The sequence below is a fragment of the Cupressus sempervirens genome, chromosome 7 (genome assembly GCF_028749045.1).
Source record: "Cupressus sempervirens isolate cs-2001-9-10 chromosome 7, ASM2874904v1, whole genome shotgun sequence".
In the NCBI taxonomy this organism is placed as follows: Eukaryota; Viridiplantae; Streptophyta; class Pinopsida; order Cupressales; family Cupressaceae; genus Cupressus; species Cupressus sempervirens.
Window position 1 is genome coordinate 668,694,713 of NC_143124.1, and position 24,383 is coordinate 668,719,095.

Genomic DNA, 24,383 nt, shown 5'->3' on the forward strand with positions numbered 1-24,383 from the left:
CTACATTGAGCAACTGTTGACAGAGTGCAGTGCTAATCAACTCTCCCTAAAAGATATGATCTTTATTCTCCATGATATAAAAGATGAATTTATACATTCATGGTTCAAAATCAGTGGAATCTTTAAGACCACAAATCCTACTGAGAAGAACAATAAGATCTTTGTACTCCTGTTTGAAATTAGACTTGTGAACGGTCTTTGGCCATGTTGAGAAGTTGTTCCTCTTGGTATCCAACCAGTATTGATTCACATACTTCTGATAATCTCCCTTCTTTTCATTCCATATTTCCCAAGATGATTCTTTGGTCAAATCTACGCATTCTACATTATGTGGCACTTTGAAAATTTGCTCGATAACTTTTGGATCAAGACTAATAATAACTCTGCCATCGACATCCTTGATTGTCTTTGATTTTGGGTTGAAACATTTTGCACATTCGAGAACGAACTAAGGTTTTATGGCAGCCATGGGAAATGTAGATACCAAGTGAATATGACTTCTCTTGATACATTTCATCCAATGACCAGCAAGAGTTTCTATTCTTCGCAGAAAATCAATCATGTACATGTGCTTGATCTTTGTGTCTAACACGTTGTCAAGAATGGTCGTGACTTAAGATGGAGTTGCATGAGCCAACTCTTTATCAAACTGATATTTCATTTTGCCCTTAGATTTAGATGGTAAGGGCATCTCTTGCGCTTGTGCTGCAACACAAAAATCCCAAAACATAAACACATCATCAAAGAAAATTGCCATACAGGTTGATTCTTGATCAGCAACAAAGGTTCGAGTATGGATTAGACACTTTGTAGACCCAATGAGATGATCTCAAAAAAAGGCATCATACATATGTAGTAGATGAAAATGTAAAGATATGAATGTGTGATAGCAGAACGCATGGCAATGCATGCAAATGAAGATTACTGATTTTCAAAAAGTGACCTAGGTTTTCAAGATGTTATTGCATGGAAAATGGATTACATGTAAATGCAACATGTAATGAGGGATGGAAAATGAGATGAGATGTGAATGCGGATGGAGGATGAGCTTACATGTAAGTGCGGATAACAGATGAGATGCGAAGTGTGTAATAAAAGGAGAAGTAGAAAAACATGTATTTGCTCATGGAAGCATAAATGCATATGGAAAGATGGAAATGGAATGTAACTTGAGGTGAAGTGAACTTTATAGTCGTCTTTTTGTGAAGGTGAAGTCAAAGTACATGGGAAAACATGTGCATGACATTTTTGACTTTTCAAAAAGTGACTTTAAGTCAAAAACAGGTTTTAGAGATGCAATTACACAAGACAAGTGGATGCAGAAAGTCAGATGAGTGAAAATGGAAATGAAAAATGAAATTACATGTATGTGTGGATGATGAATGAGAGGAAATACATGTAATCGCATTTGACGAATGAGATGTAAATTGTTGTGGCATGGAAAGAAAGAAATGGAATGTGATGAAGCTTTTGCATGAAATGGAAGATAAAGTGAAATGAAACATGACCAAGTTCTTGGGAAAACACTTGCACATTCTCCAAAATGGAGAAAAACCGGAATGAAAGCACACAAACATAAAAAAAAACTTCAAAAGAAAAATATACCTTTGGCAAATGACTCAAACATGTAAACAAGCAAAGCAATTCAATACGCAATTTCAAATTTGGAGTTTGGGAAAAAACCAAAAACATGAAAATGAACCGTTTCATCATTTTTAAAAGAAAAATACACTTTCCATGGCAACAAAATCAACAAGTGTAAATCATCAAGCTAAAATGTGCATAAAATCAGCAAGATAAACACAAATTTATTAGCAAGAAGGAAAATGTCCACTTACATGATGCTTATGTGCCAAAAATGGAGGGAAAAGTTCCAATATTGAAATATTCTTCAACAGATTTAAATCTTTTCAAACTTTGCTAGAGAAATCCACAAGAGGCAGTAAATGAGGTGTTTTCGATGCACAATGCCAAAAACGTGTCCTAAGAATGCTCCCAACTTCAAGATTTCTAGCAAATGCATGTGTATGAGATGTTTTTGGGAAAAAAACATAGATTTACAAGTGCATTACATTTGCTGTTTTTCACTTTCAAATGCAAAAGTGTGACCCTTGGTGCATTGAAGATAGGTGATCATGCCAAAATGCCTCTTTTCCAAGCAAAAATGTGAGTTAAAATGACAAATTTAAGACATTTTTTGCCAAAATGTGCTCTAAGAATGGAGTCAAAACTGACATTTTTGGCATGAAATCTCAACATTTAATGCTTGGAAACACATAGATTTGCAAAAATGACCCTAAAGGAGAAGATTTGAAAAAAATCTATGGAAGAAATCAAGCAAAAACACCAAAAATGTGTTCTTGAGAGCCAAATGCGTGAAGTTTCCAAAAATGGATTTTGAAAGGGCAAATACATGTGTTTCAATGCAAAATGCAGCTTTTGGAGGTGTATGCATATATTAAAAATGTTATATGAAGAAAATCGCACCATTTTGGTGCATATGCATGTTTAAGTTACATGCATATGCAACTCATAGCAAAAGCTCAACTTTTTGGTGCATATGCCTATAACACATGTAGCTCAACTTTTTGATGTCATTGCACATTTAGAGTGAGTTTACATATAGCATAAAAAAGGTCCACTTTTAGATGTAATTGCACAGTTACGTTATTCATTTAAGCACATGTCAATTTAATTTTGATAAAATATTACTTAAGTGCGACATAAATTATATTTACATTATCATATTAACAATATAATGTGTAAATATCATTTAATAAGTAATATTTACTAGAGCATTTGATCTAAATAAACAAATTAAACTGAATTATATAGTTAATATAGTCACTTAAGTGAAAAGTCAAAAAGTAAACTCAACTTAAAAATATAACATAAAGTGCGCTATAGTTACTTTAAGTGAAAATTTAAATGATAAAGTAACTTAAAAACATAACATAAAGTGAATTTAAGTTATATTTTTCAAAAAATGAATGTCAAATTAGAAATATAACATGATATTTTTAATTCGTGCAATTGCATAAAAAATGTCCAATTTTTGGGCACTAAATTGGTCATGTCTTTTGACTGACAACTCTAATTAAACTCTAGGTTAAATCAAATTGAAGGGAAAACTGAAAGCAATGACTTGAGCAAAACCAAAAGACTAAAAACCAAGAAATGCACTCCAAAACGAATAAAAGGACAATGAAGGCCTAAAAAATCAAGCATAGGCTCGACAAATAGAAAAAAGAAAAAGACTTGACGAAAGCCTTGCATAAAAGAATTGCTATGTGAATTGGAGTGGATTGATTGATCAACATTAAGCAATTGAATAATAAATTCAACTTAGAGAAATGCAAAACTAATTTGAAAAAATTTCGTATTGTTACCTGCATTTTGTCACGACAAAATGCAGGACAACACACCGTACGACCAGAGTAGAAGACTGTGAGGAGATACCATATGGTCAAAAAGTTGAATAGTATAGACAATATATCGTATGGCCCAAAACAAAATAAAGCTGAACCATTGTACGAATAGTGGAGATAGAAACTTCATACAACCATAGGAGGGAAAGAATGATAGCCGTACGGACATAGACACACTCGAGATTGCAACCACTACAATACAACCATAGAGAACACACTGGGAAAGAAGACAATCATCGTACGATCATAGGAGGTAAAGATACTAACACTGTGTAGATACTATTCAAATATGAAGGGAACTCTATGCTGTTCGACCGTACGGTCACATGGGAGCAAAACGTTAAATACCATACACTGTACGGTTCCTTGGCAAACAAAAATAAAGCAAGAGAATTACAAAACCACTGTATGGACAAGATAGAGCTTCATACACTAGAGTGAGGAAAGAATAAGTTGTATGTATTGTACTAACTATACGGACCCTAAGAGAGAAATTCACAAATCATACTGTACCAGCTATATGAAAATAAAGAGCATGTGTGGTGATTAAAACATCTATGGATTGTAGCCAAGGAGCCATACCATCAAGGATTTTTCAGATAGGTGTATAGAAGTGTATGAAGAAGTTGTGACGAGTGAAAGAAAACCTAATTGTTTTTGTCACAAAGAGACAAAAGAGGTGACAATTGTGCACTTAGCCGAGAAGAGAGCTAGGAAGAAGTTAGACGAAGATTTAGTAACCAACAAAACCATGAACAGAAATGTGAAGACCTTGCTGTCAGGAGTGCGTATTGCAAAAGGCACAAGCGCAGGCACAAGTAAAAAGAAGGGCAAGCAGGGAGCACAATAGTTGCACCTGATCACCTCACAGCACAGAATATCTCCTTCGAAGGCTTGAATGGAGTGGAATACAAGAAATGGTGGCAAGATACACTCGAGAACCATCTGGTGAAGAACAACATCCGAAAGGCACAGGTGGAATGGGTAATACAAATACCAATATTTTGCATTTGGGATTACGAAGACTTTCTGTGAATGATGATAGAGACTTACAATCGATTCTCTTGAATGAATTCATTTGCTTATCTCGGACGTGACCTAGTAATCTCATTCACGGCACCAGATTTCACACAGGTATTTGGAATACCTAGTCATGCACAGGGAGGAAAGAAAATTGACAAGAAGCCGAAAAATTTAAATCGAGAGGTAAAGGTGCAGCTGATATAGTTGGTATGCGATGATCTATTGCAAAAACAAAAAGAAGCTCTCATGGACACTTCGAAGGGTAGAGGACTAAAGAAGTCCAACATTCAAGATGGGCACTGGTCTTGTGTCATGGACATAGTAAAGACTCGACTCACATGATCAAGCCGTGCATCTGATATCTCATTCCCACAAATCACAATGATGAACAGGATCTTGCATGGGAGAATGTACGATTGGGCTGCACTATTGGCAAAAAGAGTTTGAGTTCATGACACTTCAGCATCATAAGACCTTCTACATGCCTCACTACATGATCGAGTTATTCCTAGAGGCGACAACACAGATGATTCCTCTCGATAGGCTGGAGGCCAAGCCTAGGCCGCTCACGCCAGGAGAGCCCCCTATTATGTAATGGAGACACCTGGACACACTCGACAACAAGACCATGATCGGGCAAAAGCGATTGAGACAGGATGCAAAAAATACAGATAGTGGTCGGCAAGAGACCTCTTTTGATGAGAGTGGGATCGATGGAGAGGAGTAAGAAGATGATGACGAGGTGGAAGTGATTACGACAACACAACTACTATTTCTACGACCTGCACTTTCGGCAACAACACATTTGGTTTTGGTGGGTGTGCACAATGCACATATCCCAAGATTTGGATAGGTCAAGCAGCTAGTGGCGATGACCCTGGTTATAGTAGCGACTCAGCCGGCTGCAGAGACCTCGACCATTCTAGAGGTCGTGGCCATAGTTGGAACAGAGTCACATCCGTCACTGACGACAACCTTACCAGATGAGGCAATGGAGTTACCAGCACAGGAGATTTTTGAGAGCTCAGGAACACCACATGACAGATTGGAGGTAGGGGGATCTAATGCAGTGGTGATGATGGACAATGCATTATTGGCCACCAATGAGGGTACTGCAGCCGAGGACTTAAGCGAGCAACACTTGAGTGGGTATCTAGGTAGGAGTTTCAACATCAGACCCATAGGGCCAACACTTGCCACTATCTCACCCATGAGAGAAGTACTTGAGGTGACAAATTGTCCAGCCCCAACGAAGAGTTATTGTACCACTGCAGTGGAGCCACCACCACCCCCACTTCCGATAGGGAGTGCTGCAAAGAGTATGTTGGAAGCAATAGAGGCAACGATGGCCACGGAGCACACCACACCATCGGACCCTTCGACAACTATAGAGGAGGATATCAAGACGTACTTAGCTGATGTACTGACTCGAGGTCGCCGAGTAGTAGTCTCAGCACAGAGACGCTTTGGAGGCGGTGGTACGAGAGTTAGAGTAGGTCTTGGCATTTATGAGGGTTGGTTGTCCAACGACCCTCTTAGTATGTTTCGAGGTGAGAGGATGGCTGAGCATAGAGACCTTAGAGATGTAATAGGAGTGGAATACTTAGGAGCCTATGGTGGAGAGCAGAGTAGAGCAGCTCATGTGAGGGATAGTACGGGTATTTCGGGAGGCTTACTATGCTCTACGCAAGAGTGAGGTAGATTAGGTAGCAAGAGTAAGCGCTTGGGAGAAGGCATCTACTAGACTAGTCACAGTAGAAGCGAGTTTGGCCACCCAGTAGGTAGCTGGGGAGGAGCTGGCAACATTCACTGTTGAGAAGGCAACTGTTGCATCTCAATTGGGGGATGCGAAGAAAGAATCAAATGCAAAGGAAGTGGAGCTCCAAAGGATAGCCGACATGATGAAAACAACACTAGAACTTCAAATGCGCTCGGACGTAGCAAGTGCAAGAGTTGCGGGGACAACTAAACAAGCTTAGGGCACAGAGGATGTCTACCGCACCAGCCCTACCAGGGACGCATCCCTCTTCTTTTTAGTTTGTTTTGAGTCTTGATGTAATTAGTAGTTAGTTGTCTCTATTTTGTCATCCGGAGACAACTTTTCTTTTTTGGGGGATTTGTCGGTAAAAACTATATTATAGCCGATGGGATGAGTTAGTATCTAAAAGGTTGCATGAAGGTTGAGTCACCCCTTTGGGAAGTATATGTATTGTCCAAATGGATTTATGAATCATCATTGGAATTGGAGTTGCATATCTGCTTATATGAATAAAGTATCTTGTTCTGTGTTACATTCTACTATCTTAATGTGATAAACATCCATTTACCCTGTATGGTAAACACATGTTGGCAGCCTATTCCAAATCATTGTGTCTAGGCCTTTGTTTCCCATTAGGTCTACCTTTGGAATGCTCTCTCATTTGGGTCATAAACTTGTCAAAGTTCAAATTCTGTTTCACCTCCTCCGGAAAAGCATCCCACTCTGCATATAGAGCCAGCACATCAACAACAAAGGGTGCTGCCTCTATCTCAACACTAGCCTCATCCAACTTAGGGACCAGGAAAGTAGGACACAAATGCCTGGCATGTGTACTTGTGGGATGAACTCTATAATCCGGTCAATATTCAGCTCTAGACTAATGTGTACTCGTTGAAAAACTCTTATTACTCTTGTCTCTACTATGACCCCTATATAGGGCAATGTGTTGTAGGGTGTCAAAAAGCTGCTGCAGTTGATTAACTACGTGGTGCTGACCAAATGTGAGATTCTTGAATAATTCCTTCGCCTCTCTATCATCACCATTAAATGCATTTCTGTCACCCATAGTGCCAAACTAAATAACCTGTTCGCCTTCACTAGGTGGTGAGGCTCTACCTTTGCGAGTATAATAAATCCTTAAAAAAAATCTCTACAGTTGCATGAATGAACCTAGTTCCCTAAAGGCTGGTAGGAAACCACTTTGATACTACTATAAAGATTACTGCTGGCTCTAATTCAAACTCTGCTAAAGGAATGATATTGTTTTTGTTTTTATTGAATGTTTTTGGCAATTTTTTGTTTTTGAGATATATACTATTCTGAATTTTTTAGAGATAATGAGTAATTACAAATGCACGAAATTGATTTTAAAAAGCAACCTTTCACACTAGCAATTTCATCAATTTATATGCAAGTTTGCAAATGCTGGAAACATTATTTGATATATACATAAGCATCTAAATATTTTTTTCGAAATGCTATAACTTGGATATGTAGTGACGACAATATGAAATCTCCCCGACCAATCACATTCTTGCAATTGCAAGTCCCCAACACAGCGGATATAAGAAAATCTTGATCCTAGCAATTGGAAACACATGGCAGTAGGGATGTGGGTGCTGAAAGTTGCCAACATGGCCACCAATATGCAAATGTTGCCTTAGGGAAAGAGATTGCAGCTAATGGAAATTCTGCTAGGAGACGTTAGGACTGATTTTTGCCTCAGCTAATTGTTATTGAGATCAAATGTTGGCATATCGCACTCAACTATTGACCTTTGAATATCAATTCAATTGTCAAGCATTGACACTTAATTGCACTATTCACCAACAAACAAACACTATATCACAATGCTTAATACCAAGACTCGCCAATGCATGCATATCACACAACCTTCAAACCCTTACCAGAAAGTCACTTCACCACCAAACAAGTTATCAACATACACAATCATGCAATAATCAAGATGATTCAAATGGGTCATAGAGCTGCATTTTATAGAATTTGATCCCAAAAGCATTTATCTACAGACCAACGGCTATTAGCTTAAAAATCACCTTTCATTTAAATCATTGACTAGCTTTTCACTTAGGCAGACTTTAAATTGAATAATCATTAATTAATTCCCTTTAGGCACCAATTGCACTTTATCAAAGTCTCTCAACTTAGGATTATCATGTTAATAACATCAATTATAATCATAACTCATAATATCCCATTATTCATCAAGTAATCCACTTAAATGCATCCGCCACACTAATCAGGTATCACTCCCAAGTGCCATGCCGAAAATGGAAACCAGCCAATATTGATTTACTATAAATAGTAAGTTGACCGCTAGAGATCGTCAAATTAAGTTGTTAGCTCACAAGGGTCCCAATGATGAGCAAACACAACCATGCCTTTGACACCTGCTAAAAAGGGAATATCATAGATTCCTAGGTATTTGTTGTGGTGATTAAAAAGTGATCTCCAAATTATAAACTAAATGCTATTGTAGAAAAGGATAAAGGATGATCATTGAAGCTCATCTCCTTTTGTATCACTTATTGACATAGTTTTCAAAATAAAGTGACAAATTTTGCAGTCCACCAAGATTCTACACCTTAGGATATCTTCTTAGCTAGAAGTATGGGAAATTTAGGGGTCTCTTCTTTTCACTTTGGGCCTAGGATATGAGCATTAGCAATGTGGGCAGTCAGTTCCAACTTCATTATTCTTTACAACTCTCTTGGTGCACAGCCTTATTTAAAGCTAAAACATGGAATAAGGGTTTGCAAAATGAGTCGAGATTAGCTTGTGCAAAATTTTGGTACCAAACAATATTCCCTCTCTTAAATCCATATTCAGAGTAGCTGTTCAATGTATTAACTGTGGAAGATAAGTGGTGTTCCTACTGATCACAGATGCTTGTTTGATGTCCTCTGTGCTAGAATTGTGAAGTATTATTTGCTGAAGAATTTTGTGAAGACTACTGCACAAGCACTCTAAGGAACAACAAGCTCCTTACGATATGGACATATCTCTTGATGATACCTCTAACATTTAGAGGGAGTTTGATGTACCATTTGAGTTTGACACCCTTGTTGAGAGGGAGTCTCAACATTGATGAATCATTGCTACTTTCTAAAATCCATGTTTCTCTAAGACAGAGATATATGAGGTGAACACCCTCTTAGATATGTTTCTTTCCACTCAGGGGAGTAGCCATGGTGACCATCACATTGAGAGACTCCATGATGACATCACGTTGAGTGACTCCATGATGAGCACTTTTGCACATGCTTCTTTCCACACATGGGAGTAGCCATGGCATATGTCACGTTGAATGACTCTATGACATTATCACAATGAGAGATTTTGTGATAAACTCTTTTATACACATGGGAGAAGTTATGGTGGACGTCATGTTCCATGACATTATCACATAAACAAATTTTGTGATAAATTCTTTTTCATACATGGGAATAACCATGTTGGATGTCACATTTAATGATTCCATGACATTATCACATTGAAAGATTCAGTGGTGTAATGTCCCCCCGTCTCAGTCTCGAATGGAATGTTGGAACCTCCATTTATCAGTAATAATTTGCAAATATTGATTTTTGTAAATGATTCTAACCATTGGATGGGATGACTGTGTTATGATCAGATCTGGTGGAACCAAAAACTTTGGGCCTCCAGTTTTAGTTCTTCTCCCATCAAATTTTATTTGACATAGAAGCAGCAGCATAATTACAAATGATGGCACAGGATGAAGAAGCATAAGTAGAGGCAGAAGAAGAATCTAGACCAGAGTCTTCATATTTCTTAAAAAAGTATGTGCTCAGGGGATGCGTGATGTTGCTGTCAGTCTATGGCCATTTTTGTTCTCCTTCCACACTAGATATAGTTTTTGGCAAAAGAGTCTCTATTGAAGCTGGTAGTTATCAGTAATAATGGGTTGTGCAGTCAATTTATAAGCAAACAGTATTTGGCACCATTAAGATCTTTCTATGTTTCCATGAATTGGCAGTACCATTCCAATAAGATCATTCTTAGTATATTGAAAGGACATTCTGGAATCATGAGTTTTACAAGGATGGTAAAATGAAAAGTTTAATCTATTTATCAGACTTTCAGGGAGACCATGGTCCAGATTCAGCAGATGATATTTAACAGCATACATATTGACAAAGTACTACTCCCAGAATATGCATGTCTGGATATCGTGCAGGACAAATGATCAGTAGAATCTCACATGATAATATTATAATTGATTACTGGGAGAGTCAATCTATATGAAAGCTAATGACTAATAAAATGAGCAATATCAGAGATACATCTCAGTTAACCAGGAAGTCATTTAGCGAAATGAGTGATGTGTATCACCAGCATAGTTTTCAATTGAAGTCATAAAAGGAAATACAATTACATTAATGATGCACAACAAAAGGAATTTAAGGATGGCAATTGAAAATTCATTACTATTATCACATGTGTAAAGTGATTCAGGGACAATACTCCATGTTCCATTCAAGTTGCAAGATAAAAACATAACCACATACTGATTTGTCTTATTCGATGTGATCATTTAATGACATTCCGTATTTGTTGCAGGTCTAGAGATATGAGTGTGAGGGTGGAGATGACAAAAAGTTACCACAAGTGTCCCTATTTGTGATGCGAGGATGATTCAGTACCATCTGCTGATAATCTCCACATTTTCTGGTTGCTCAGCATTTCATGAAAGCCCGATACAATATCCATGATTATGGAAACTTCAGCGCCCATATTTCACAAAGCCGCTAGTCATGACTTGATGATATACATCTAACAATGTTTCATGTATTCTGCAAGTCTGGACTATGTACGTGGAAGATGAAGACTTTCACCTATCCTGAATACATCACTATGTGCGGCAAGGACATTCTCCCAGATGATGCTCAACCCACAAAATATAAAAGTCAATGGGTGTGCTGGAAAAAGCAGTAGAGAGCACAAAACTCGGATGCTAGTCTCGAGGTATATGCATGAGCATGGAGTTTCTATTTTCCCCAAAAGATCACATCCGATTCTGCAAGCACCAAGGAAATTAGAACATACATGTTGTGAACCGATGAATACATACTCAAGTGGTGGACGCAAAAGTCATGGATTAATGTCAATTAAGGATATAAGGCACATGAATCATTAATCTGCCAGTTATATTTTGATATAATTAAAATCATATTAAGTATTTAATATTGGTTGGTCATTTGTTATAGAAGGGTGCAATGTTTGAAAAGCCAACCGATGCCCTTAGGTGCTCTATAAATATGAGATGTAAAACATGCTACAAATTTTTACATACCCAAGTTATATATATGCTCTTGATATATTTTATTCTTTCATTGGTATAGAAATGACTTTTTGAACTAAGCTTGTGAATTCGGATTATTGAGTAAATATACTTATGCGATTCTGGAGTCAAACTGCATTGGATGGATCATCCGTAAGGAGTGTCTCCAGTGCAATTTTTGTCATGTCCCCATTTTTGGAGGCAATTTGATTTAATTAATTAAATTAATTAAGTTGTCCAAAATAATGAATATTTTATGAGGATGACTAATTAATTATTTTAATTAAATAAATAAGTGGTATTCAGTTAATTATTTATAAAGTTATCAAATAAATAAATATTAAAAGGTAACTTTATATTTAATTAATTTAATAAAGTGACTTGAATTATAAAATATTTTATAAAGTCACTTAATAGATAAAATAAAATAATATTCCAGAAGCTTCTGGAGAAAGTGGAGAGAAAAGAATAAATAGGCACTCTGGGGCTTCATTCTAATCATCCAGTTGTTTACTTCTCTCTTGACATCAAATTGTGATTCAATCACATAGTCTATTGTGGAGCCAAGTGGTTTCAGATAGTCAATTGATCTTTGGGAACGAAAACTCCCTTGGATTAGCATAACTGAGGAAGTGAAATATCTTCTGAAGGGTTGCACATTTGGAGGTGATACTTCAGTCACTTCAGCTAGGGCATCATTGGGCCTAAGGCCATTTTCAGCATTTCAGCATTTCAAGAGGTTTTTAAGCAGGCCGAAAAAGCAGACCCGAAAAAGCAGACGAAAAAAGCAGTCCGGAAAAAAGCAGACCTGAAAAAGCAGGCGGAAAAAGCAGTCCGGAAAAAAGCAGGCCGAAAAAGCAGATCCGAAAAAGCAAGCGGAAAAGCAGTCCGAAAAAAAGCAATCCGAAAAAAGCAATCCGAAAAAGCAAAACGAAAAAAGAAAATTCTGGAAAAAAAAAGCAAGCAACAAGGGCAGCAGCTAGAGAGGAGGTTATTTTCTGTTCAGTGGTATTGCAATTCATTTATTTTCTAAGGCAACTTCATATACCAGGTGTGATGTGTATTTTTCATAGTTGCCTTTCACTATAGGGTGCTGTTGTAATTGTCATTTTATATCAGACCTATCATTCATTAATAGACACATCATTCATTGTTGCATTTCTCACAATGGTATCAGCAATCCATGGCTTTAGTTATATTTAATCATGCATGTGATTAGTGTACTGCTGTAGGGGAGTATTGAAGTTAGATATTTAGTTTTGCATTAGTTTTCATTGGCAGCTGTAGGTGCATATTACTTACCCGCAATCAACATATTTTGATATCTTTGTAAATGCCAAGAGTCTTGGCTAACTTAGTATGAATATTATATTGGATACTCATTTTCAATCAAGGAGATACAATTGTTGGTCATTAATAGTTGTCTTTGAGCATTAATATATCAGTTCTTATCAGCCAGTTAGTTGCATACCAACTGTTTGTTAAAATACCAGTTGGCTGTAGGTGGTCATTTCCATGATTAGAACTCATATATGCATTCACTATTGCCAAAATTAGTTGCATATTTATGTTAGGTCATTGATTAGACAATTTGGAATCTTTTGTAAGCATTCTCTTTGAGGCAAATCCAAACAAGAATCACTGTAGCAATCTGAAAAGTTATATCAGTCAGATGACCCTTGCTTGCAAAGTGTTTGACGAAATGTCAAACAACTGAAGTATAAGGATTTTTTGTGATTGAAGAAATTATAACCTATTGGGGTTATTTCAATTTTATTTTTGGCATGATCAGTAAGAAATACATATTTTATTTGCATGAAGCTTTCAAGTTAAGATATTATATAGTTTCGTCTTTTATAATTATTTTTTAAATTTTATAAATAATTTATATGATAGATAAGTGGACAAGATCAATTATAGCATTTTAAAATTGAACATCAAAGTTAAGAAATATTTTAATTGTTTCCGAATCTATGTTTGGTTTGTCTACGAACCACAGGAGTTAAAATACATTCTAGATTGTTTTAAAATTGCGTCCATATATTTGATCTGTCACATCTTGATTACTAAATTGTTTATAATTGATGTGCGTAGAATTTTATAAAGTTGTATGTTTTAAACTTATAATACTGACTCTATCGCCCTTCAACACTGGTCTTTATATTTTCCATAATTTGCAATCCATATGCTGGCAATTATTTCATATCTTTCCTTTGGAGAATTAATATATTCATTTGTTGCATTAATCTATACTTATTTTGAAAACATTCATATATTCATTCTCAGTTCATAATTTGCAAATTTAAGGTTTTCTGTAATCCTTGCCATACTCTCAATACATTTGCATTCTAATCAATCGGTTGTAAGTGTCTTGGATCTAAGTGTTTTGTCCAGGATCAGGTGCACCCGCCTTGGTTTTGTAGAGTCAAAAGTGTAGGGAACTCGAACTACACTCTTTGGTTTTATCAAGTTGGCCATAACCGGTTGGATATCCCAGCATCAAGTTGGCAAGACTCGTAGGATTCCAATCTGCGGTTTTGGGAACCAACAAGATCAATTGCCTCCTTATTATTGGCAAACTATGTGAGCTTGGAATTATTTGTTTGCGAGATCTTATATCCTTCTTCTCCCTCTGTATACCATGGTGCCAACAATGTGTTATTTGGTTCTAAGAATGATGGAATGTTTCAAACTTAACAATTAGACTGTAGAGGCCCGATTCTACCTGTGTGTATAAATTTGGGTATTACTTTGGCTGAGTATGAAGGTGATATGTACTTCCTCTTCACCCATGGTGGTATTGGGTTCACGTTCAATGGCTATTCACTCCCATATTGGCTCATGCAACTGGTGTGATATCCTCCTGCGTTCAATGTGATGTGTCTGCTTGTAGTAGTTGATTGACACTATTCGAAGCTATGCTTCTTGTCTTATTCATTGGCTTGTTTTTTCCTCAATCGCTTTCCTCTTTGACAAGTGGTGCTTGTCTTATTTGGCTCTTGACTGGACGTTGGTCTTCAACCTTGTTTGCTTCTACGGCTTAAGTAATAGATGCGATCCGACTTGTCCACTACCTCCCAATTCGTAATTCTCTTTTTCGATTTCTTCTCTTATATTAATATCGATGGAGGGATGCTTCTAATTGACACGGTTGTATCTCTTCACAACAACTGTCGCTATATCCATAACCTACTCAACAAGTTATCCTTCGTAGACAACTTAAATTGGGACATTTATCATTCCACTTAGTTAACAATTGGATACCTATCTGTCAAATGTAGATCAATACTGATTTTCTGAATCGATCAATAGTTGGTTGGTGTCATGGATTTGTTGTTCTTTCCCACTGCATAGGTAATTGTTAATAATGGAATTACTAGTTCGATACGGCATTCACAATGAGCATTCGATTATTGTTGACCTCTACCTGTTGACTCCTTTGTATGATTTTGATCGTCCTTCCCCACACAAATATTAAGAGTGTTGATCTTGTTTTCTTACCCTGTTAGTTAGTTCATGAATAAACATTTGATTTATATGCCCTTAGTAAGCATCCCCATATTTTAAGTTAAATTATAATAAAGTTTATTACATTTATATTATATATTATGTATTATATACATATAATTATTTAGTTGTTTATTTTATTTTATTTTATTTTAATATATGCAATATTATAATATAATTAAAATAATATTATATGAACTCTATAGGGGTCATCATGATGACAAATTATTTAGTTTGTATTTCAATATCATTTAGTTATTTGATCCTTTTATTTATTTATTATTAAATTATATTCACAAAGTGGGGATATCACAAGTGGTAAACTCTTTTCACAAACGGATATAGCTATTGTGGGTGTCATGTTAAAGACTCCATGGCAGTTATCTTTCCCTCTTATATTTGTATTGAATAAATAATTTTATAGTGTTGTGGCAAAAGTTCACATGATGTCACCTCATTGTGTAGAGTCAAGGCAATGAAGGGGCAAGACAACTGTCTTTATGTTATAACGTCAAGACAACAAAAGGTCTTCTCTTTGTTCTGAGAGAGATCGATACTAAGGAATTTATTATTGCTTGCATATTGATAAGTGCTATGATCACCACTTTACTTTAACCTATTGTTTGGGGAATTTGTAAAGCAGTCTTCTGCTCTTTCATTAAATATATAACTGATATATTTGTGGCTGGTTTTTTCTCCGTCAAGTTGGACGGTTTTCCCAGGATAATTTGTTGTGTCCATTTGTATCTGTTATTACTACTTTGTCTCATTTCTGATCATAAAAAAACTAACAGATCCTAAACCAGGTTTGGGTTGGAAACGGATCTGAGGTCTATACAAAGCAAAATGGCTCAATGATAAATTGCCAAATCTTAATATTTATAAAATATGCATAGCATAATCAGAAAATACAAGATACGACCTGTACTTCATAATTCAAAACATCAAACGAATCATGATGTAATATATCAGATAGGCTAGTATACCGTATACCTATTCAAAATTGAAAATAAGCAATGGGCATGGTGAGCTATGCTAGTAGCTCAGTAGCATGGCCTATTAAGATTGTTAGTTGTGCTCTTCTAAATAAAATAATTTTGTGATTATAGTATTTTAGACAGTTGGGTAGCTTGTAACCTGGGATATTAAGAGAATCAAGGGCACACCCAAGAGTTGCAAGGACCAGTACGTATGAATTACAGTGATAAAGGTATGGTTACTCCGGCACAATGCATAGTAACATAAGAAAAGTTGAATTGCAATGCTAAATGCTGTATAATTGAAAACAACTGTAAACAGTCAACAAAATAATATAAGCATTGGGTAAAACATATTAGTTATCCAACTAGGCATGTAACTAAACAGAAACCAAGATTAATACATTAGAAGAAGCAAATGATTCTTGGAAACCTGAAAATAAAATGATATTATCATTAAACAGACGAGAAAACTTACAAATTCTGGTACTTGTTCTTTTATAGGCTTCAACTTCTCTTTTGAACCTGCCTTGTCAATGCCAGCTTGAATTTCTTTTGCAATTTTTTGAGTAAATCCACATTCTTTTAAAAGCCGTGTCCACTCTATCTCATATCCCGCCTTTGCAACTTCAAGTATATAGTCGATGACTGTTGAGTCTTTGACAGGAGCAGGCCTCTCGGGCAAGTTCTAACCAAATAACAGCCAGTCTTGTAAGCATGTGCATGAACTAAAAAGAGTTAAAATACATAATCTAGATATACTTCTAAGATGACATTCACAACAGTTTCCCAATAAGTATATTTAACCACAGGTAGTTGAAGATTAAACCATCAAATTACACAATGATGCATTTACAACCTACAAAATAGATTTCTATGAATCTCTCCATTAAAATATTTTCTCAAATGATCTTACAGCAATCTGAGAAAAAGAAAGACCACCCTCCTGCCACATCTTCCAAGCTTCCATCTTCGCAGGGGCAATTTTGCATTCTGTTCTGCCAGAAGGTACCCTTGAAATACTTGGTTGTGCAGGGAGCTCCCCATCCAAATGAAGCTTTAATCTTTCTGAGAATTGTTTTACAGCTTGAAGGATGTGATCACCATGCCTCATTAGGAGGTGCTTCAATCATTAAACAAGGTTACAGACTCCAGTCAGGAAAGAACCAATAAAATACAGTGGATTATATAGTATTTATTTCATTATTCATCTTCAAGGAAGATATGCTATACTTACAGGTATCTACTACTTAGATTCTTTTACTTTCTGATGAAAATAGAGGTTTTAAATAAGAGTATTAATTGCTATTTATGATAATTGCACAAGCATAAAAACAGAAAACTAAAGGTGATTGATAATTTAAAACAATGAAAGATGAGCATTATCCCTTGACAAGCAAGACCAAAAGAGAGAAACCAGTTTGCAAAGAAAAATAAATGCATATCAAACAACCTAAAGATCAAAATGTGAAATGGCTAGAAGAAATATCGTTTTCTTTCTAATGTACAAACAAATACAAAATAATGGATTTTATTCACGTCTGTCACTCAGTCAATAATGGACATAGAGGTAATGGGTAAAAGTTTGAAAAAAAAATTCGACATTATATTTACCTTTTATAAATTTATTTATTTTTAAATATAAGTAATCTATTGACAAAATTGTCGAAACAAATGACATAGCTAAAATATTAAACTAAATAACTCAATGTTATTTTAAAATTAAATAAAATTATTTTAAATAACAATATTATATTAAATATCATAAAATTTGGATGAAGGTCAGAAAGGGTAAAAATTTGCTGAAATTTGAACTTTATGGATGAAATTCGACGTGTCCTATGACTTAAGATGTGTACACAAGGATAAAACTGAGACGATCTAAATGTCAATCTGAAAGCTTTGACCAGACAAGTGGATAGAAGGCACCCTGTGCAAGTTGAGCATGTTCATGAAATGTCATATCCCCATTTTAGCTCACCATGGTTGGTGGTTTGGGTTAGCCTATTAGTGGCCCTCACAAGCTAAATTAGATGGTTAGGGGGGTTGTAGTTGATAGAACCAAAGGCTAATTCCCAGTCCACAGGTCTAGAATGTTAAGGATTGCTCTTTGTTTGGATCAATTTGGCACAATTAATATTTATAGTAAGTGTCTATTTTAGGGAAGTAAGAAGTTCTATCTTTAGCAAGGCACTTGAACAACTTTGTGGCAGTTTTGACATTCAGTATCATTGAAGCAAGTAGTTATTCAAAGACTTACTATGTATAATAAGTCATTGTCGAGGAGTTCCTATATCTGGTAGGAGCACCCTAACTCATGGTCTACATAATGATTGACTCATACGTTAGTTGGCTCAGTTCGAGAGATTATAATTTATAGTAAGTCAATTATTCCATGTTGCTATTTTTGGTAGTGCACCTGGACTTGGTATTAGGAGAGTTCAGCAGTTGATTAAGTGGAATAAGTTTATTGGCTCAAGACTTAAGGTATTAATCTTAATGAAGAATTCTTTATTAATAATTAATCATTAAAGGCTTTTATAGAATCTCTAAATGGGCCAATTGACTTTATAAGTGTATTAAATGAATGCCATAATGAGGGGATCTATTTATTTATTCTCCTAAGTCAACATGGGAAACTAAAAAGGCATTATTAATAATTATTGATTGTATTATGAGAGTTGGGGCCAAAGTTGGAGGATTTAATTAATTTAATCAAAAGTCAACTTTGCATCAAAAAGAAAATGTCTTTAAGGAATTAAAGAATTTTATTTACGAAGCCTTGCGGATTGATTTGTTACAAAGGAGTTATAAAATCTGAAGAGGAGAAATTGATTCATTATGTCAATGGATAAAATTGCTTGTTTTTGAGAAGCCTCCGAGGATTGTTCACAAGTTCCAACATTTGCCTGGAGAATTGTAAATTCTTCTAATCTGAGCACTTTGAATTGGTCAAAGATCCATTGAAATTGTGCAATTAGCTATGACTTCATTTTGTTAGGTGGATATTTGCAACCGACAGTTTTGGGTAAAAACCAGTTGCAAAACAGGTTGACCAACCACAGCATATGAGATAAAGTCTCTCCTACCTTAAAGGGAAGGCTCCCCCTTCTCACCGTTCCTTGGATCAACCCAAGGTAAGCAAGAAGTGGAGAGATTTTGTCAAAGGGGTGTGTTGTGAAGTTTTCACACCATTGCCCCAAAACTTTGGGTATCCCCCCTTTTTCAGGCAGGCCTTGGCAAATTTCGCGGCTGTTGTAAGTCTTTGTTTGCCTTAGTGAATTTTCGAATTTGTCCAAAGGTTTCGAATTGGTAATTTTACACCTTGGACGTCTTGGTCTCTAGGAGAGATTCGGTTTATTTTCACTTGGTGCTAAATTTGATTTTCCAGAACATGGAATTTTGTCCTTAGGCCAAACAAAATTCAACAACATTATTTTTTCGATGGTTCAAATAATATTTGATAGGGCAAATTTGCAAATTTTGGACTTGGATCTTTGAAAATTTGATATGATTGTATAAGCTTGAGCATTTTCAAAATGAATTTGTGGACTTAGTTGTTTTGGAAATATAAAAAAACTTTGATGGTGAAAAGAATTTTTTTAATGGTGGAATTGAATTTTGAATGAAACTGAATTGCCAAATAAGAATTTAATTTAATTTCAAATTGAAATTGTATCGCAAAAAATTGGAATTGAGTTGAAGTGCAAAATTTAATTAAGTTAATATTTAAGTGCCTAAAAGGAGATTTCAAAATTTTTAAAGGAAGTGAAATTGAAATTAAAATCATATTTTTGTATTTGTAATTTGGAAATTTAATTTGGCCCCCTTTGTGTGTTAAATTCAATGTATTTTAAAGCCTAAGAGGTGTGAAATTCAAGGTAAATTATTAGTTCCACAATGGGAAAGGTTTAAAGCTATATTAGAGGCCTACATGATTTTTTTTTAATTTCAATTTTAGGGGTTATGGTAGTTTTGGATTTGGCTAATTTAAACCTCTTATTTTATTTTATTTCCCTCCAATGCAGGTAGGCCCTATTCAAGGAGGCAAAAGTTTGGTATAAGAAGAGGCTCCTCCTCTTCATTTCTCATTCCAACTTCCATTTTATAGAGTAGCAAATTTGTTTGGAGGGCAAGCATGGTTGATTGTGAGGTCTGATCTCCGATTTTGGCAGCAATTTTCGTCCTCGTGGGTAGTGACTTTCTTCCTTTGAGGGGCGTTTTTTTTGTGAGGAGCAGATTTTTTTTCTGCCCTAGCTGGGTGAATTTTGGAGACAGCAATTCAGACTTTTAGGGGGCAATTTTCTGCCCTAGTTGGCCAAAATTTGCAGTATGGCAGAGTTCTAAAGTGCAGACCCAAATTTGCAACAGAGGTGCAATTTTGAGGGCAGAATTTTGGAGGTTTCTGATTTTTGCTTGGGGGGATTGAGATTTCTTCCTAGGGCACTGATTTTTTTTTGCCCTAGCTGGGCGATTTTGAAGGTTTGAAATTGGTTAAAGGGCAGCAAGGTTGTCTTGAAAAGTCTGATTTTTATAGAGCTAGGCGAATTTCAGAAGGAGGTAGAATTTGCATGAGATCTGATTTTGCATATTCGAGAATTTTCAAGAGAGACAAGGTTGGTGAATCTTGATTTTCGCTAGAGATTCATTATTTGCAAGGAGGACTGAATTTTCTGAGATCAGATCTGAACTTGAAGAGGCCCAATTATTGGTAGAAGGCAGATTTAAGATAAGATTTTCATTCATTTTTAGAGGTGAAAATTGGTTTTAAAGGCAGATTTTATTCCTTGTTCTTGCTTGGTTCATTTCCCTTATCTTCTTCTTGCACTATTCATCCATCACGTTATCATCTCCATTGATAGATTGAAGTTGGGAGATATAAGTGTAGATTTCATGATAGGACACTTGACAGGTAGAAATAAGCTAGACCATCCTAGGATTAAAGTTGGGAGATATAAGTGTAGTCCATCCTAAAGTAGATTTCATGATAAGCTGGGAGATATAAGTGTAGATTTCATGATAGGACACTTGACAGGCATAAATAACTATTATTCCCACCCCTAGGATTGAAGTTTGGAGATTGATAAGTGTAGAGATGGGATTTGGAGAGACAGGAATAAGCTAGATTCCATCGATAGAAAGAAGTTTGGAGATTGATAAGTGTAGTCCATATCAGTTAGAACGAAGAGGCAGAAATAACTGTTTAGGATGGTGGATGTTAGTACAAGCAAGAACCCAAAGGGAACAAATACCAAAAAAGACAAGGAAGACATGATGTCTAAGACCACCTTCTTCTCGAAAGTGAGGTCAGTAAGTGACACCAACAATCGACACAATGAACATGGTACATTTGAAAGGCATGACAATGGTAATGATGGATTGTCATGTCCCCAATTTCTACCCTTCCTTAGTGACAACATTTCTAGCAGGGTTGATCTATTATCTAGTTCCCATAGGCTAGCAGAGTGCAGAGGGAACCAACCCAAGGGCTTTGAGAGTCATGCATGAGCTTCCCAAGTAGTTTTGAGCAGTAGACAACAGTTTCCTACAATTTAGGAGGGATTCCTAATTTGTAGGGATTGACTAGGAGTGGTCTAGGAGGAATTTGGAGACCTCGGCGAACATTTTGGAGACTTAGAGTGCATCTCCTATTTTTTAGGAGGCATTCCTATTTTTTAGGAGGAACTCCCAGTTCAGTGACAGTTCTCTCAGAGGTGCACACAGTAGGAGAGAGTCATTGGGATTCGATTTTGGTTGATTGGGGCTGTCTCCTACTTTTTAGGAGCATCCCTAGATTTTAGGGATGGACTGCCAGTTGACCCATCTTGTCCGGCATCAGTCACAGACAGGTGACAAGGTTAGATTCATGTTTGATTGGTCATTTTGGGACCATTTGGAAAATGTTTTAATATATTTAAATATTTCCTAAGTTGGTGATTAAATAAATTAAAATAAGGTTAATAATATAACCATTTTGGAGTAATAAGCGGATTCTGGCTTCAGTTGATCAGGTACACCTATGTGTTATAGCTCGTTGGAAAGGTCTCGAATTATCATACATGATTTTAACTATTTGTAGACTTTTTGGTGCCTTCAGCTATGGAATTTTAATAAAGTAATGTTTTTCCTATAGCATGGACGACTTTAATTGGGAAAATGTTATTTTATTATATTTTATTTAAAGGGCAAAGTGTAATTTCCCTCAAGGGTTCGATTTATAGTTGGAAGGGGATTTTAAGGAGATGGAGACCTAATTTCTTATTATCTTTTGCATATTGAAAAAACTTGTTTTTGTGAATTGGCTCTGAGAGGGCAATTCTTCATCCGGGACGCAAACCCCAGGTTCTGGATTGGCTGGGACGTAGCCCTCAGCAGTTATTGGCATTGGATTCTTCAGACAGTGTGCGTTGCTATCAGGGATAGAGTACGCCATTCTTTATTGTGGATTCAGGTTGCAGATTTATGGTTTTAGGGTTGCAGATTGATTCTTTTAGCTGGGACGTGATCCTTGCAGTCTTAGGGCCACCATTTGCAACTAGTACACCCCATGTGGAATATAGGGAATGCTTGTATTCAGCCTCAGATGTATCCTTGATTCATGTTCATTATTCACCATCCAGTTTGGCATCATTGTTGGATGTAAGCTCCTTGGAACTGCATTGGATTTATTATTTGGTTTTATAAATCAGAAATCTGCCTAGTACGATTGATAGCAATTCTGATTTGGCTCTATGCTCTTATTTATTTTCAGTCTCCTTTCATGTTTATTGTTCATTATTCATTACTATTGTGAAAACTATCGAAAAACACGAAACAAAAACAAAACCTTCTGCAACTTCTGTCTATTCATCAAAGACCATCAAAGAAATCACAGGAAAATATAGTTTATTAATTTAAAAACTACAACAAATTAGCAAGGGCATCCATCAAGGATCTTTCATGGATCAGGCGACCAAGTTCTTTCAGGATAATCAAGATGCTTACTTCATTCATTTAAAGCAGAATTGGTTACACAGGCAAGAGGGGAGTTACCAAGCCATCAAAGCTCACTTGATCAAATTTCAAGTCTAAATTTGGCAACCTTATTGTGCTTCTCAGTCGAATCATGGGCATGGCTCAAGGCATGTAATTTGAGAACTGGATGTACTATTTTATTGATGAAATTGAAAATGGAAAGAGAAAATTTGGTTGGGCTAGAATTATAAGTGAAGATTTAGAGTTGCAACTTAGGATAATGCAAAATCAAAAACAATTCTATATGGGGTCCTACCTCTTATATTTGATTTAGAGGCGGTGAAAATTGAAAAGTGAATCTCAAGGAAGAGTGAATTTCAAGTAAGAGCAAATTGGGAGGAAGTGATATGAAAATATTTGAGGCTAGGCAAGGCTTGGCTATTCGTGCAAACTAAATTCAGATAGGAAGGTTAAGGAAGGCAAGGACGAGCTCAAGCATCCAAGGCTTCACCTCATCTCAAATATTAAATAAATTTATAAGATAAGGTTGATGAGGTGGCAATTTCCTGTGCATGCAATCAAATCATGCTAAGTGTCCTATGTTCTCATTGGCTGACAAATTATTGTAATTTTCTCATTGGCCCACAAAGTTGGTGCCCTCATGTAATTGGTTGAATGATGGTAACCCTAATTAGGGTTTGTAAGGTTTGATCTTGGCCACTCAAAATTTTGAGCCTCTATATAAGGCCATTTTATTCTCATTTGTAAAGAGAGTTATGTTGGAGAATTGTTGCCAAAATACTATCAAAATTGTTCTTTATTCATTGTTGTGGCTTGCATGGTGGATATACATGATTATTTTGGTGTATTGCATGTTTCTTCTCATCTCTCAAATTAAAGTAGGATTTCATTTCATGTTGTTAGAGTAGAAGTAGATGGCTATTTGTATGATGATGTTAGTGAATGTTTGATAGGGATCTATATATTAGGCCACTAGCATCCTAGCGACTTGTTAGGAAGCCTTGTGTGGTAATCTAGTCCGATCGCTCCCAAGTTCTACTTGCATTTCATCTTTCCGCTTGTACTTCAAGTTGGATTGGAAGATAGGTGTTAGTGTGAAAATCCTAAGAGTATCCCTTATAATCATTGCACCAATGGAGGTAGTGCCGCTGGCAAGCTTTCGTTTGGTTGGATCCCCGACCATTTGCTAATTTCTTCATTCATAGGAGTACTAGTAGAGCAGTAAGAAATTAGTGGTAGGAGTAGTTGAAAGTGAAAGTGATCAAGGAGAAAAGGAACAAGTCCAACAAATCACATTAATATAACTAAGTTAGTATCCACAGGTGTAAGGAACTTTGGAGTTTTCCTCATGTTCTTCATGAGTATTTACTTTTCAAGAGAGGGTTCAGTGT

General features: G+C 36.1%; 1 protein-coding gene across 1 annotated transcript in view; it reads right to left on the reverse strand.

Annotated features, from left to right (window-relative positions):
* LOC149548440 (uncharacterized) overlaps window positions 1-24,383 on the reverse strand; it is a 330,750-nt gene that overhangs the window by 44,012 nt on the left and 262,355 nt on the right. The window contains exons 17-18 of the mRNA XM_089792508.1: window positions 16,934-17,140; window positions 16,496-16,705 (exon numbers count right to left, since the gene is read on the reverse strand). Coding sequence (XP_089648634.1) covers window positions 16,496-16,705; window positions 16,934-17,140 — 417 coding nt within the window. The remainder of the gene's footprint in view (window positions 1-16,495; window positions 16,706-16,933; window positions 17,141-24,383) is intronic.